General features: G+C 36.5%; 2 protein-coding genes across 2 annotated transcripts in view; one reads left to right on the top strand and one right to left on the bottom strand.

The window, feature by feature from the left end:
• Positions 1-1,430: 1,430 nt before the first annotated feature.
• Positions 1,431-6,291, bottom strand: LOC113467962 (zinc finger protein 845-like). Its single transcript, XM_026824499.1, has 3 exons — positions 6,271-6,291; positions 4,892-5,933; positions 1,431-1,450 (listed from the first exon to the last, which is right to left on the bottom strand). Exons 2-3 carry the CDS (start codon positions 5,895-5,897, stop codon positions 1,431-1,433), a joined length of 1,026 nt encoding a protein of 341 aa, XP_026680300.1. The 5' UTR covers positions 5,898-5,933; positions 6,271-6,291.
• The window catches only part of LOC103510466 (flocculation protein FLO11-like), a 37,495-nt gene continuing 25,882 nt past the window's right edge, over positions 6,272-17,884 (top strand). The window contains exon 1 of the mRNA XM_026824498.1: positions 6,272-6,285. Within this exon, the coding sequence (XP_026680299.1) occupies positions 6,272-6,285 (14 nt within the window). The remainder of the gene's footprint in view (positions 6,286-17,884) is intronic.

Below are 17,884 nucleotides of genomic sequence, written 5' to 3'. Positions count from 1 at the left end.
CGAGATATTTTGTTCACAGACAGGAGAGAAGGAAGACAGGATAGGAGAAAGCCAGCCGTTCTGAGAACGAACATTATACCATCAGGATAAAATCCGCCCCGGGCGGGAATCGAGAAAGCCAGCCGTTCCGAGGACGAACATTATACCATCAGGATAAAATCCGCCCCGGGTGGGAATCGAACCCGCGGCCTAGCGCTTATAAGGCAGACGCACTACCAACTAAGCTAACTAGGCTGGCTTATATTTTTGATTGAGGACCGAAATAGGAATAGGTACCTACCTAAATTCATTTGTCTTTCAGAGCCGTATTTAGGCGCCTTCCCCAATCGGGTTTCATTTTTGCTCCATTTTTATGAGGCGGACTCCAAAAATATGGAGCATCCCCCCTCGGTATATCGCTGTTTGGACTCTTGGCCTCCCTCAATAAAATCCTGGATAGGGCCCTGTTGTCTTTGACTTCATTTGGACCGCAGCGCAGTAGATACGTCTCTAGAAAGATGAAATACCTACTCTTTTTCTGTCCACCTTGGATATCTCCAATATAAAATAAGGATTACCCGGGATTAACGTGAGCGCTAGGTCGCGGGTTCGATTCCCGCTCGGGCCAAACTTTATCCTGAACAGATAAGGTTCGTTCTCAAAACGACTGACCTTGTCCTATTTTGTCTTCCCATCTCCTTTATCTCTTCGATTTCAGGACGATAGGGCCCAAACCATAGACAGACAAAAGTATCATAGACAAGACTCATCCTATTTTGTCTTCCCATCTCCTTTATCTCTTCGATTTCAGGACGATAGGGCCCAAACCATAGACAGACAAAAGTATCATAGACAAGTATTTGCTTCTCGAGGGACGAATGTTACTAGTAGTTCTGTGAACTGTAGACCTCACTAGTCTCTTTTGCCTAAGCTGAGACTTTAAACAGAACCTTCCTCATTTCATTATTTATTTCATAAATAATATATATTATCACATAGAACATAAATATGGATTAAAGTAATTCACGTGTGAATAAGTACATTTTGAAAGAGAAAATAATGTACATATATATAGACGTATTGTCTTGCGTAATTAAAAAACATCACACGACTTTCCTTACCCTATTAAATGATGCTCATTTGGGTGTAGTTCTATTGTAACTTTTACAATATCCCTGTGAACTGTAGACCTCACTAGTCTCTTTTGCCTAAGCTGAGACTTTAAACAGAACCTTCCTCATTTCATTATTTATTTCATAAATATATTATCACATAGAACATAAATATGGAATAAAGTAATTCACGTGTGAATAAGTACATTTTGAAAGAGAAAAAAATGTACATATATAGACGTATTGTCTTGTGTAATTAAAAAACACCACACGACTTTCCTTACCCTATTAAATGATGCTCATTTGAGTGTAGTTCTATTGTAACTTTTACAATATCTCTCACCGTTTGGTCAGTATCGCTAAAAACCGCCAAAAAATGGTCGAAAACCGCCAAAAAGCGGTCAAAATACCGCCAACCGCAGCACCTATCTTAACCAAACGTTTTGTGTTGCATCCAAATAGCAACTGCGTTAAGTCTGACGTCACAAATCTTTGAACTTTTTCATTATAAAAATTGAATTTTCGACCTTTTACAGTTGTTTTTCGGAGTTTTGACCTCAGATTTGGATTTTTCCCAACTTTTTACATAGGAATCGACCATTTATTTATAATTTTTATCCATTTGCAACTCCTCCATTACAAGTGAGAAGCCTTATTTTTTTTTTTATTGCAAATTATTATTCTATACTTATAGTTTCATGTACAATCGACTGTTCAGTCATTTTTTCGCGATTCGCGAAATATCGCGAACATTCAAATACTAACTTATAGTTTCATGTACAATCGACTGTTCAGTCATTTTTTCGCGATTCGCGAAATATCGCGAACATTCAACTAACTGAAATGTACCTGTGTGACATATTATTTCACTGTTTCACAATGTTTTTCCTTCATAAATCATGTGGTAACATCAGATTTTGGATTGAGACCATTTTTCGCAAATTTGCAAAGTCGGCGAATCGACAAAGTGATTAAAATGTACCGTGTGACATATCATTTCACATTGTTTTTCATTCATAAATCATGTGGTGACATCAGATTTTGGATCGACACCATTTTTCGTGAATTCGCAAAATTTGAATTACTTTGTCGATTCGCGAACTCTCGCAAATTTCGCGAAAAATGGTCTCAATCGAAAATCTGAAGTCACCACATGATTTATGAAGGAGAAACATTGTGAAATGATGTGTCACATGGTATATTTCAATCACTTTGTCGATTCGCGGACTTTGCAAAATTTGTAAATTTGCGAAAAATTGTCTCAATCCAAAATCTGATGTTACCACATGATTTATGAAGGAAAAACATTGTGAAATAATATGTCACACAGGCGTCACAGGCACATTTCAGTTAGGTAAAAATGTTCGCGATATTTCGCGAAATACGCGTAATTGCGAATCGCAAAAAAAAAAGAATGAATAGTCGATTGTACATGAAGCCAAAATCTGATGTTACCACATGATTTATGAAGGAAAAACATTGTGAAATAATATGTCACACAGGCGTCACAGGCATATTTCAGTTAGGTAAAAATGTTCGCGATATTTCGCGAAATACGCGTAATTGCGAATCGCAAAAAAAAGAATGAATAGTCGATTGTACATGAAACTTTACGTAGAATAATAATATGCAATAAAAAATGGGTGTTCTCTTTTGAAATTCCAAAGTTGGTACCAAGTTCGCAAATTTCACGAATTTAAATATTGCCATTTTTTTTTATTTTTTCGGTTTTTTTTTTTTTTTTTTTCTTCTTTTTTTTTTTTTTTTTTTTTTTTTTTTTTTTTTTTTTTTTTTTTTTTTTTTTTTTTTTTTTTTTTCGTTTCTTTTCGAAAATTCCAACAGGTCCGGAGCAATTTGGTATAGGCAAGGTTGGTAAACTAACCTTGTTTTTAAGTTACCACTCCCATGCCAAATTGTAGAAACAAAATGTTTTCTGTCTCAACTAGTCCGAGCTCAACCCAACCCGGTACATAACCACGACCTTAAGATGTAAACGAATTATCACTTTTGGCGGCCAAATATCATTATTTACTTTTGTTTTAACTTGTTTGTTCTGATTTCAAAGTGATAACTCATTTCTTTGAACACAAATCATATGTATTTATGTCTGATACCCCGGTGTAGATTCATATGTTTTGTCAAATTACTTTTGTAAGAAAATTAATTTGAACACAAATTAGATATATATCTGACCCCCTGGTGTAGTTTCATATGTTCTTTCAAAATAAATGACTTTTGCTGGAAAATTCCTTTGAACACATATTTACCTCTAGTTTCTTATATTACTTTTGTAAGAAAATTAATTTGAACACAAATTAGATATATATCTGACACCCTGGTGTAGTTTCATATGTTCTTTCAAAATAAATGACTTTTGCTGGAAAATTCCTTTTAGCGCATATTTACCTCTAGTTTCAAAGAACTTTTGTGGGATAATTCCTTTGAACACAAATCACATTTATATCTGATACCCTGGTGTAGTTTCATATGTTCTGTCAAAGAACTTTTGTGGGATAATTCCTTTGAACACAAATCACATTTATATCTGATACCCTGGTGTAGTTTCATATGTTCTGTCAAAGAACTTTTGTGGGATAATTCCTTTGAACACAAATCACATTTATATCTGATACCCTGGTGTAGTTTCATATGTTCTGTCAAAGAACTTTTGTGGGATAATTCCTTTGAACACAAATCACATTTATATCTGATACCCTGGTGTAGTTTCATATGTTCTGTCAAAGAACTTTTGTGGGATAATTCCTTTGAACACAAATCACATTTATATCTGATACCCTGGTGTAGTTTCATATGTTCTGTCAAAGAACTTTTGTGGGATAATTCCTTTGAACACAAATCACATTTATATCTGATACCCTGGTGTAGTTTCATATGTTCTGTCAAAGAACTTTTGTGGGATAATTCCTTTGAACACAAATCACATTTATATCTGATACCCTGGTGTAGTTTCATATGTTCTGTCAAAGAACTTTTGTGGGATAATTCCTTTGAACACAAATCACATTTATATCTGATACCCTGGTGTAGTTTCATATGTTCTGTCAAAGAACTTTTGTGGGATAATTCCTTTGAACACAAATCACATTTATATCTGATACCCTGGTGTAGTTTCATATGTTCTGTCAAAGAACTTTTGTGGGATAATTCCTTTGAACACAAATCACATTTATATCTGATACCCTGGTGTAGTTTCATATGTTCTGTCAAAGAACTTTTGTGGGATAATTCCTTTGAACACAAATCACATTTATATCTGATACCCTGGTGTAGTTTCATATGTTCTGTCAAAGAACTTTTGTGGGATAATTCCTTTGAACACAAATCACATTTATATCTGATACCCTGGTGTAGTTTCATATGTTCTGTCAAAGAACTTTTGTGGGATAATTCCTTTGAACACAAATCACATTTATATCTGATACCCTGGTGTAGTTTCATATGTTCTGTCAAAGAACTTTTGTGGGATAATTCCTTTGAACACAAATCACATTTATATCTGATACCCTGGTGTAGTTTCATATGTTCTGTCAAAGAACTTTTGTGGGATAATTCCTTTGAACACAAATCACATTTATATCTGATACCCTGGTGTAGTTTCATATGTTCTGTCAAAGAACTTTTGTGGGATAATTCCTTTGAACACAAATCACATTTATATCTGATACCCTGGTGTAGTTTCATATGTTCTGTCAAAGAACTTTTGTGGGATAATTCCTTTGAACACAAATCACATTTATATCTGATACCCTGGTGTAGTTTCATATGTTCTGTCAAAGAACTTTTGTGGGATAATTCCTTTGAACACAAATCACATTTATATCTGATACCCTGGTGTAGTTTCATATGTTCTGTCAAAGAACTTTTGTGGGATAATTCCTTTGAACACAAATCACATTTATATCTGACACCCTGGTGTAGTTTCATATGTCTTGTCAAATGACTTTTGCGGGAAAATTCCTTTGAACACAAAACACATTTATTTTTTATGCCCTGGTGTAGTTTAATATGTCCTGTCAAATAACTTTTGCAGGAAAATTCCTTTGAACACAAATCACATTTATATCTGACACCCTGGTGTAGTTTCATATGTCTTGTCAAATGTTTTTTGCAGGAAAAATCCTTTGAACACAAATCACATTTATATCTGACACCCTGGTGTAGTTTCATATGTCTTGTCAAATGTTTTTTGCAGGAAAAATCCTTTGAACACAAATCACATTTATATCTGACACCCTGGTGTAGTTTCATATGTTCTGTCAAATAACTTTTGCAGGAAAATTCCTTTGAACACAAATCACATTTATATCTGACACCCTGGTGTAGTTTCATATGTCTTGTCAAATGTTTTTTGCAGGAAAAATCCTTTGAACACAAATCACATTTATATCTGATACCCTGGTGTAGTTTCCTATGTTCTGTCAAAGTACATTTGTAGGAAAATTCCTTTGAATGCAAATCACATTTATATCCAAAACCCTGGGGTAGTTTTTTCTTTAGTTTTCCTCTCTTGTAACTCTCCTGACATTTATAATTGATACTTCTTCTTTCATGATCGGATCTGACTTCGACTTTGGGACATGATTTGAAAAACTCCAAACAATCTCTAGTAACAGCATCATTCCGATTGTTTTCTTCTACATTTATATTGTCACCTTCATAAGATTCTTCTTTTACCATGACTTCATAAGGAATATCTAGGGGTTCATCCTTTATTACTCGAGAAGGATCATATAAAGGTGGTGACAGTCCAACATGTTCTTCTGATTCCTTAACATTAAGTTCCATTACTGCTGTCTAATATTATTCTCTAGACGTTTTTTCCTGAAAAATAAGAATGGTATTTCTTCAGTTCTTAAATTGATCTTCAACCTTTTTTGATTCAACTGACTAAACAATAGGTTGGTAACTTTGCCCTTAAAAAAAAAAAAACTGCTTAGAATCCCTAACAATTAAATGAATTGAAATATTGAATTACGGGGTGGGTTTGAAAAACACTGACAATGGCTCTGGGTAGGTAAATCTCATTTCAAATAAAGTTCGCTCTCAGTCATTTTCCCAACTTTGATGGCTTTTCTTCCAAGAAAAAAAAAATTACAGTCCTTGTGTCAGTTTTTAATTGACAACACTGATAACTTTGGTAGGTTTGAAAAACACTGACAATGGCTCTGGGTAGGTAAATCTCATTTCAAATAAAGTTCTCTCAGTCATTTTCCCAACTTTGATGGCTTTTATTCCAAGAAAAAAAAAAATTACAGACCTTGTGTCAGTTTTTAATTGACAACACTGATAACTTTGGTAGGTAGGTACTTCAAAAATCAAATGTCATGTCAATGAAAAATACTTGTAGATCAGTTGCGCTTACTTGGGTGATGTTCAAAGTCATAGAGCAGGAAAAATGATGACAAACGGAATTTTTCTTCTTTACGCGTATTTTATTTTGTGGCAACGTTGGAAAAAAGTGAAAATTTTTCCATTTCGTCCATTTTTTGCATTTTAATTGATTAGCACTTAAGAAACGAACTTTGAAATCTTAGGCGCGTCCGTGAGACATTACAAAAATCTGTCTATAAGAGGGAAGATACTTGCTTTAGGAGTGTTCCTTGACAAGTTTTTAAAATAGCAAAGTTAAAAAAGTCACATATTTTATTGATTAACACTTAAAAAACGAACTTTGAAATCTATTTCCACGATCAACGATACTTCGAACAACGAAGAACGAACAACTCTGACGAACACAGCGGCCATCTTTTCAGTGTTTACAGGTGTATTACCGTACTTACCGTACGAGGGAACAAAATCCGTACGGAAATCTTACCTTATCGCCATGTTGACCAACACAAAGATGAAAAAAAATAATTTTCTTATTCGCCAACAATAGGTTAGGCCGTTAGAAAGTGATCAGTGTTAGGTTAGGGTTAGGTTAAACGCACAAATGAGCAGTGATCAGTGTTAGGTTAGGGTTAGGTTAAACGCACAAATGAGCAGTGATCAGTGTTAGGTTAGGGTTAGGTTAAACGCACAAATGAGCAGTGATCAGTGTTAGGTTAGGGTTAGGTTAAACGCACAAATGAGCAGTGATCAGTGTTAGGTTAGGGTTAGGTTAAACGCACAAATGAGCAGTGACCAGTGTTATTGTAGGGTTAGGTTGAACGCAAAAAGGAACTTTCACAAATGAGCAGTGACCAGTGTGTTAGGTTAGGGTTAGGTTAAACGCACAAATGAGCAGTGACCAGTGTTAGGTTAGGGTTAGATTAAACGCACATAATATAAGACTAGCTGAATTCCGTCGCTTCGCTCCGGAATACCGCTAGTTCATCCCGAGGCATGGCCAAACTTGTGAAAAAGGCATGGCCGAACTTGTGCACCTAGACCATAAAAGGAATGTTCCTACCAAATTTCAGCTTTCTAGGTGTTGTGGTTCTCGAGATAGAGCGATCAGTGTGTGAACTACCAAATACTAGATGACCTATACCAAATACTAGATGTACCTAACTTACAGGACCTTTATATTTACAAAATAACCATTTACTCATGCAAGTACTTTACTGACTGGACACTTACTCAGACAACTACACGTCAGACAAGACACACAGGACTTATTAGGACTGAGAAGTTAAATAAATAACAAATGAGCAGTGACCAGTGTTAGGTTAGGGTTAGATTAAACGCACAAATGAGCAGTGACCAGTGTTATTGTAGGGTTAGGTTGAACGCAAAAAGGAACTTTCACAAATGAGCAGTGATCAGTGTTAGGTTAGGGTTAGGTTAAACGCAAAAAGTAGGTATGTGTTACAACATGTCGTTCGCGCCGGTCAAAACTACATCTAGCACACTCTTAATCCTCCACCTTTACTTTCACGTCCACCTCCAATTTGCCTCCACCTCTCTTTTCACCTCCACTTTCATCTCCACTTTCACCTCCACCTCCATTTTCGTCTCCACTTTCACTTCCACCTCCACTTTTTAGGTTAATTCAGGTTAGGTTAAGTTAGGTTAGATTAGGTTTGAAAAAAAAGTCGCGTGAGCTAAGATCGAGTTAATTAAGAGGGAGGAAAATCTAAATGGTAAATGGGTGCAAAACTTCCTCTGAGCATTAGTCAAAAATTCACTACTTTTAAAAAATGCCACCACAGCGAGAGCTCGATGTTGTGGGGTCCACGACTACATTGTAACAAAAGCTCATTTAGTTCTGAGCGATATCAATTTCAACAAGCTACGACAAATTATAACAAAGTAATGGGCAAATCAAAACCGTCAAGTAACTCTGGACCACCCTGGGTTTTATGATGGGTTCTCGAGATAGAGCGATCAGTGTGTGAACTATGAAATGTGAACTGTGAACTGTGAATGGATCTTGTTCTTATAATATAAGATTATACACCTTGTTCTTAACGTATGTATTTCCTTGAAAAAAAGTCGCGTGAGCTAAGATCGAGTTAATTAAGAGGGAGGAAAATCATAGAGTGATCAGTGTGTGAAATGTGAATGAGTGAATGGATCTTGTTCTTTTAATTTAAGATTATAGGATAGAGTGATCAGTGTGTGAAATGTGAATGAGTGAATGGATCTTGTTCTTTTAATTTAAGATTATAGGTACACCTTGTTCTTAACGTACCTATGTATTTCCTTGAAAAAAAAGTCGCGTGAGCTAAGATCGAGTTAATTAAGAGGGAGGAAAATCTAAATGGTAAATGGGTGCAAAACTTCCTCTGAGCATTAGTCAAAAATTCACTACTTTTAAAAAATGCCACCACAGCGAGAGCTCGATGTTGTGGGGTCCACGACTACATTGTAACAAAAGCTCATTTAGTTCTGAACGATATCAATTTCAACAAGCTACGACAAGTTATAACAAAGTAATGGGCAAATCAAAACCGTCAGGTAACTCTGGACCACCCAACCACCCTGGGTTTTATGATAAAGGATTGATGAATCATTTGTTGGGGGAACTTCAAGCCCAGGTCAAAGCGACTCCGTTCAGTGTAGGGACCCCAAATTTCAATCAGCAACCGCAGCAACGTGCATTGTACTAATTAAGAAGTGTATTAAATTTCATCAAAATCGGACCAGGCATTCGCGAGTTATAGCGGAACATACAAACATCCAAACTAAATGCAAAATGGTCGAGTTAAAACGTAGACCTTCACTTCGTTCGTTGAATGAGCTAGTCTACCGACTAATATAGGAAGTACATAAAGTATACATATTAAATTTATGTATAGGTTTAATAATAAGCACATAGACGTAATGATAAATAAGTTAGTTGGCTGAGATACAGTGACTTGGTCTTAAGGGTGGGCGATCTCGAGATTCGACCTACAATGTGCCCACGTCACAACAGCGCTAAACCAAGCATTATATACTTGAATTTACTCTTTACTCAAACTGAGTAATCTTACTCCTAATAAGATAGTCGGAAAAAATATTAAAAAAGAATATGATAATTATAAAAAAAGAATATTCGACCTACAATGTGCCCACGTCACAACAGCGCTAAACCAAGCATATACTTGAATTTACTCTTTACTCAAACTGAGTAATCTTACTCATAATAAGATAGTCGGAAAAAATTATAAAAAAAGAATATGATAATTATAAAAAAAAGAATATGGATTGTTTTCAAGTCTGTAACCAGGCTGGTATTGCACCTTTAGGATGCTAATTTGGATTGTTTTCAAGTCTGTAACTAGGCTGGTATTGTACCTTTAGGATGGTAATTTGGATTGTTTTCAAGTCTGTAACTCGGCTGGTATTGCACCTTTAGGATGCTAATTTGGATTGTTTTCAAGTCTGTAACTAGGCTGGTATTGTACCTACCTTTAGGATGCTAATTTGGATTGTTTTCAAGTCTGTAACTAGGCTGGTATTGTACCTCTAGGATGGTAATTTGGATTGTTTTCAAGTCTGTAACTAGGCTAGTATTGTACCTTTAGGATGGTAATTTGGATTGTTTTCAAGTCTGTAACTAGGCTAGTATTGTACCTTTAGGATGGTAATTTGGATTGTTTTCAAGTCTGTAACTAGGCTGGTATTGTACCTTTAGGATTCTAATTTGGATTGTTTTCAAGTCTGTAACTAGGCTGGTATTGTACCTTTAGGATGGTAATTTGGATTGTTTTCAAGTCTGTAACTGGGCTAGTATTGTACCTTTATGATGGTAATGGGGCTCAACCACTTTTTTTTTTCTTCGCTGATAAAGGACGGCAGCCATTTTTTTGTGATGACGTCAGTTCATGTGTCAGTTCGTGATGACGTCAGTTCATGTGTAAACCATGGCTGTTTCAACGTTATTTTTTTTGCGACCTTTTAGCGACATTTTAGGGGATTTAGGTACCGTTTTGGATGTTTTTGAGTGCGCCAATGTACTTTTTGGGTACTTTTACATCGGAATAGGACTCTATCTCGAAAAAAAATTGTCATTTGGTTGAGCTTCTATAATTTTCGCGGGCAGCCATTTTTTCGTGATGACTTCAGTTCATGCGAGGTCGTAAACCATGGCTGTTTCAACGTTATTTTTTTTGCGACCTTTTAGCGACATTTTAGGGGATTTAGGGACCGTTTTGGATGTTTTTGAGTGCGCCAATGCACTTTTTGGGTACTTTTACATCGGAATAGGACTCTATCTCGAAAAAAATTGTCATTTGGTTGAGCCCCATTTGGATTGTTTTCAAGTCTGTAACTAGGCTGGTATTGTACCTTTAGGATGGTAATTTGGATTGTTTTCAAGTCTGTCATCTTCGGATGCTAACGTTTCTCATCTGACTCATTCATATAGGTACTCATACATACAGAAGTCCCACGCTACACATATCCTATACTTTGCATCGGGTTTCTTTTGTGAGCAGGGGAACTAAAGTGAAAATCCGGAAACAATAAAATACAATAGCTAAAATTTAGCGGAAAAATGGCTAAATATCTCGTCATTTTACTGAATTTAACTGGAAAACAGCTAATTTGACTGTAAAATTTTACTAAATTTGGCGGTACAATAGCTAAAATGTCTCGTCATTTGACTAAATTTGACTGTAAAACAGCTAGAATAAATTATTCCTGCTTTGACTGTAACATAGCTAACAGATTCATTTAATGATACAAGGGAGCAGCTTCTTTCAATTTTTATGATTATTAGCTTTTCCGATAGGCCGATAAATTATTTACTGATAGATTCCGATAGATTATTTACTGATGGGTGATGGAATGATTGAGTTTATTGGTTACACGTCACATCGTAGGTAGTATTCATGGGTAGAGCATCTGTATAGGTATCTAGGTATAAGTTGAATACTTACGTTATCATTTTGTTAAATAATCTCGGATATTTTATCTGTTGTAGGTACCTACATATATTGTTTTGCACCTACAACCATATAATATAGTACCTTGTACCTATAACAATCAGGATAGGTAGCTTCAAATATAGTTAAAGGTACAAGGTATAATAGTTATACATCCAACTAGTAGGTACGTACCAGTTGGATTTACTGCTACATGTATGAAGCAATGCCGTTTTGAACTACAGACTGCAAAGACTTTAAGGGTGTCTACATATAGGTACTGTACTGTGGAAAATTTAGTACCTATCTATACGTAAATTTCACAAAAAAAAAACTAGCTAGATACCTATTTTTCACTGGAAATCCTACCATTAAAGCTAAAAAAAGTAAGACTCCAAAATAAAGAAGGGTATTAAATATTAAGGGGGAGTTTGTTAATCCATACGTCCATACTTGTCTTAAGGGATGCCCATAAATATTAATGGCATGTACTGTGATGGGATTTGGTAGACCTGTGCATGAGCCCTACATGCCCTACACTTGAATTTAGACCACGCTACGCCACTGCACACAAACTATTGCTTGTTGAAGTACCTATGTATATGTTTATGTTTAGACGGGGGGGTTTTTACCCTCACTTCGGTGACAAACTATACTCGTCTCCTTACATTAACCTCACCCAACCCGAGCTGAATTGGGAAAAGATATCCCGCAATGGCCTAAGATGGTCACCCATCGGGATAACAACCAAGCTCAACGTTGCTTCGTTGGGAACTGGTGTATTCAACGTACTATCGTCTCGAGCTTACATGTCATTTTTAGTCCACATCTCTTCATCTCGAGCCTGGTAAGCGCTAGGTCGCGGGTTCGATTCTTGCCCGGGGCGGATTTTATCCTACACGGATAAGGTTTGTTCTCGGAACGGCTGGCTTTCTTCTATCCTGTCTTTCCTTCTCTCTTAACTTTCGGAACGATAAGACCTTAGCAGTTACAGTTCCTTCTATCAAAACTCTGTTAAACCGTTGTTTTTTTTTCTCTCTGGTTACCGTCGTTTTTTCGAGACGATAATACCTTAGCAGTTACAGTTCCCTCAAAAAAAAAAAAAAAAAATCGTTCTCTTCATCTCGAGATTAACGCGAGATTAACTTTGGTCCGCCTTGATTTCATTCGGTCTTCAGTCCTCAGTCATTCCCTAATATGGACTTGGAAGGTTGGTGGTACTCGATGCCAACACGCGAGTACGTAACAAGCTTGAATCGAATCAGTCTCAATTTTTAGACTTTACTCAATCGATCTCGAAAAGGAACCTCATAGTCGTGACGTTTGTGCTTTCGAATCCGTGTGGTGTGATTTATCGAGGATCTTTATTTGACGAAGGTAAGTTTTCTTTGGATGTTTTGTCATTTTGTGGCAGCAATTTGGCTCAGTACTCTCTTAATCTCTTGTACACATGTGTGTACCTACTTCTGTTGATCTACGTAACCTTTGGATACGCTTTGTTTTTGTTTTGTTTTTTGTTTTTTTTTTTAACCTATCGAATCTAACAAATCCGGATTCAATGGATTAGAAAATCCCATTCACTGGTTTCAAAATTTGAAAACACTTTTTTTTTTAAGCTAGATTCAATCGATTCAATAGATTCGGTAAAAAAAACCACTCCTTTTGACTACGTTGCATGCTTGCCATTAGCTTGGAATGTAGAGCGCCTGCCTCGAAAGCGCAAGGTAGCGCGTTCGATTCTCACTCGGGCAGATGATTTTGGACAGATAAGGTTCGTTCTCAGAACGGCTTTCTCCTTGAGATCCCACAAACTCGAGAGCTGAAGTCCACCATGCTAACCACTACACCAACCTCAGTGGTGTGATTAGCACGGTGACTTTAGATCTGGAAGTTGGTGGTTCGAGTCCAAATTATGTCATAAAATTAAGCGTAATATATCAAGCTAGGAATGACATTTGTGACAAGCATTCATGGCCTAACACAATTAAAATTCCTTTAAACCTATTACCTTATCTTTATCACTATACACCACTGTGATATTGGGTATAAATCCTTGCTAGTCATTATTGACACAATCATGAAAAATGGTACTTAAGCCGATACCTGCAATGTATAAGTGCCACCAGTGCCAGGTGCCAAACTGTGCATAAAAAGTGTCTTTGAGTGGTTGATGGACTATGGAGAGATTGAACGTAGCCAAGGTCAAGCCCCTATTATGGCTATGGAATCAATTCACTGGACATGGCGTGGGGTAGATTTTATTTCTAGTTTTTATTAGCGTCTCTCTTGATGTAAGTATTTGTGCTTTCACCCGGAGGTGGTATATGGCATATGGGTTGTTAGTGATGTAGGTATTCAGGGGAAGAGGGGGGTTCAGTAGAAAGCCCCTATTATGGCTATGGAATCAATTCACTGGACATGGCGTGGGGTAGATTTTATTTCTAGTTTTTAGCGTCTCTCTTGATGTATATTTGTGCTTTCACCCGGAGGTGGTATATGGGTTGTTAGTGATGTAGGTATTCAGGGGGAGAGGGGGGTTCAGTAGAAAACGTGTTTTGGTACTAAAAACTGACCATCGAAATTTTGACCCGATTACATTACTTTCCTTCCTATAGGATAAGGAAAGTAAAAATAAGTATTGTATTTCATGTAGTCGGCGGGAGCAAGTGGGGCGTGGGCAGCTCAGTAGATTTGCATACTTTCGCCTAGAGATCATCCGCACATCAGCGGTGGATCAACCAATGCCCCTTGAAAGTTACGCCACTGCTCATTACCATCATACATCTATATTTGGAAAAAAAAAAATTTGCATACTTTCGCCTAGAGATCATCCGCACATCAGCGGTGGATCAACCAATGCCCCTTGAAAGTTACGCCACTGCTCATTACCATAGGTACATCTATATTTGGAAAAAAACCAATCATTTCCATATTGATTTGTCAATTCGGGTTGATCTGGTATCTTAACTTCCGAGAAGAGTGAAGAATTAAATATCAATCGGGGGTTTTTTAGGTACCTACGAGTATTTTTTTTTTATTCCGGTTTTGCAAGCCTTACATGGCTTGCCCCTGGGCTACTACAGAGGTTGCTGGCATATTTGGCATATGCAGTCACTTGCATTCACGTTGCTAAACATGAAATTATAGACACCTACAAGAGAACTGCTTTGCTGGCAAATACTAAATTTGACGGCAACAGAGTGTAGTTAGGTAGTTAGAATAGCTATAAATATCTCATCATTTGACAGTAAATTAGCTAAATGCCTCGTCACCTGACTAAATTTGAAGGTGAAACAGCTAAATGCCTCGTCCACCTGACTAAATTTGAAGGTAAAACAGCTAAATGTCTCGTCATCTGACTAAATTTGAAGGTAAAACGGCTAAATGTCTCATCATCTGACTAAATTTGAAGGTAAAACAGCTAAATGTCTCGTCACCTGACTAAATTTGAAGGTAAAACAGCTAAATGTCTAAATTTGAAGGTAAAACAGCTAAATGTCTCGTCATCTGACTAAAATTTACGGGTTGATCTGGTATCTTAACTTCCGAGAAGAGTGAAGAATTAAATATCAATCGGGGGTTTTTTAGGTACCTACGAGTATTTTTTTTATTCCGGTTTTGCAAGCCTAACATGGCTTGCCCCTGGGCTACTACAGAGGTTGCTGGCATATTTGGCATATGCAGTCACTTGCATTGACGTTGCTAAACATGAAATTATAGACACCTACAAGAGAACTGCTTTGCTGGCAAATACTAAATTTGACGGCAACAGAGTGTAGTTAGAATAGCTATAAATGAATAAGTAAATGTCTCATCATTTGACAGTAAATTAGCTAAATGCCTCGTCACCTGACTAAATTTGAAGGTGAAACAGCTAAATGCCTCGTCCACCTGACTAAATTTGAAGGTAAAACAGCTAAATGTCTCATCATCTGACTAAATTTGAAGGTAAAACAGCTAAATGTCTCGTCACCTGACTAAATTTGAAGGTAAAACAGCTAAATGTCTAAATTTGAAGGTAAAATAGCTAAATGTCTCGTCATCTGACTAAAATTTGGTCCATAATACTATGCATTTCGCAACATACCACGAACGTACCACAAATCTCTTTTTCTAGCGAAGAAATCTATAAAGATTTAGGTTTTTTTTATTTTATTTTTTTTAAAGAGTTTTGATATGATATGATAAAGAGAGATGATATTAAATTTGATAGAGGGAACTGTAACTGTTAAGGTCTTATCGTCCCGAAAGCGAAGGGGTTTCTTTTGTGAGCAGGGGAACTAAAGTGAAAATCCGGAAACAATAAAATACAGTACCTACCGAAAACAATAAAATCCAATAACTGATATGATAAAGAGAGATGATATTAAATTTGATAGAGGGAACTGTAACTGTTAAGGTCTTATCGTCCCGAAAGCGAAGAGAAAGACTATAGGTACTTTACTTAGTTATAGTCATGTGTAGAATTCACCCGGAAAAAGGGCCGGATCCAAGGTGAAACAAACAGACACACCAATAACTATAGGTACTTTACTTAGTTATAGTCATGTGTAGAATTCACCCGGAAAAAGGGCCGGATCCAAGGTGAAACAAACAGACACACAAACTATTGCTTGTTGAAGTACCTATGTATATGTTTATGTTTAGACGGGGGGTTTTTTACCCTCCCTTCGGTGACAAACTACTCGTCTCCTCACATTAACCTCACCCAACGCGAGCTGAATTGGGAAAAGATATCCCGCAATGGCCTAAGATGGTCACCCATCGGGATAACAACCAAGCTCAACGTTGCTTAGTTGGGAACTGGTGTATTCAACATACTATCGTCTCGAGCTTACATGAGATATTTTTCACTGGAAATCCTACCATTAAAGCTAAAAAAAGTAAGACTCCAAAATTAAGAAGGGTATTAAATATTAAGGGGGAGTTTGTATTAATCCATACTTGTCTTTAGGGACCCCTTTTTTTAGAAACTTCTAGAATTTTCAGTATGCCCCCTGACCGCTATTTTACCGCCACCCACTATGTACAAAAAATAAATGTGGGCAGGTGGGCCAATAAATGGTACGTTTTTTAGGTGGGCGAATAAATGGTACACTTACCCTAGGTATCTACCCACTATGTACAAATATCATATCAGTATTATCTATCATATCAGTATTAACTTGAGGAATGCGATGCTAGGTGCCTGTTACGGGCAACATGAGCTAATCAATATGAAAACTAAAGGTGCTTCATATCTACCTAGCTAGTCTCTGCCATAGATTTTCCGTCTAGAGGTAGGTACCTATCTACCTAGTTTCTGCCATAGATTTTCCGTCTAGGTACCTTCCTACCTACCTACCTGTTTTTTGTTATTTTATCATTATAGGTACCAATTATTATTTTAAGAAGTTGTCGTGTTTTCCGGCGGGCAACATGAGCTAATCAATATGAAAACTAAAGGTGCTTCATATCTACCTAGCTAGTCTCTGCCATAGATTTTCCGTCTAGAGGTACCTATCTACCTAGTTTCTGCCATAGATTTTCCGTCTAGATACCTACCTACCTACCTACCTGTTTTTTGTTATTTTATCATTATAGGTACCTATTATTATTTTAAGAAGTTGTCGTGTTTTCCGAAGAGTGTTGGAATTCGGATATTTTGTCTCAGTGTTATCGGAGCAGACTAATTGGAAAACTCGTGTGTGTGAGACGTCAAATTTTTAGTTCCTAATAGATAGGTAAAATACTCGTAGGTAAGTTTTTTTTCCCCCAACTCGTCTCTGATGGCAAATTTGACGGATTTTTCTCCTTCTTTTTTTACGGTGTTGTGTCCTTTAACAGGTTCATACCACACCAGCTTTTTCGCTGGAATTTCAATGAGTGATAGAGAAGTAGGAAGGGAATAAACAGCTACATACAAGATGGCTAACAGATTCATTTAATGATACAAGGGAGCAGCTTCTTTCAATTTTTATGATTATAGCTTTTCCGATAGGCCGATAAATTATTTATTGATAGATTCCGATAGATTATTTACTGATGGGTGATAGAATGATTGAGTTTATTGGTTACACGTCACATCGTAGGTAGTATTCATGGGTAGAGTATCTATAGGTATCTAGGTATAAGTTGAATATACTTACGTTATCATTTTGTTAAATAATCTCGGATAATTTATCTGTTGTAGGTACCTACATATATCATATATTGTTATGCACCTACAACCATATAATATAGTACCTTGTACCTATAACTATCAGGATAGGTAGCTTCAAAAATAGTTATAGGTACAAGGTATAATAGTTATACATCCAACTAGTACGTACCAGTTGGATTTACTGCTACATGTATGAAGCAATGACGTTTTGAACTACAGACTGCAAAGACTTTAAGAGTGTCTACATATAGGTACTGTACTGTGGAAAATTTAATACCTATCTCTACGAGTAGTATACGTAAATTTCACAAAAAAAAAAAAAAAAAAAAAAAAAAAAAAAAAAAAATACCAAGGAA

This window comes from Diaphorina citri, unplaced genomic scaffold (assembly GCF_000475195.1).
Source record: "Diaphorina citri unplaced genomic scaffold, Diaci psyllid genome assembly version 1.1 scaffold602, whole genome shotgun sequence".
Classification (NCBI taxonomy): Eukaryota; Metazoa; Arthropoda; class Insecta; order Hemiptera; family Psyllidae; genus Diaphorina; species Diaphorina citri.
This window is presented reverse-complemented; position numbering and strand designations above follow the sequence as displayed.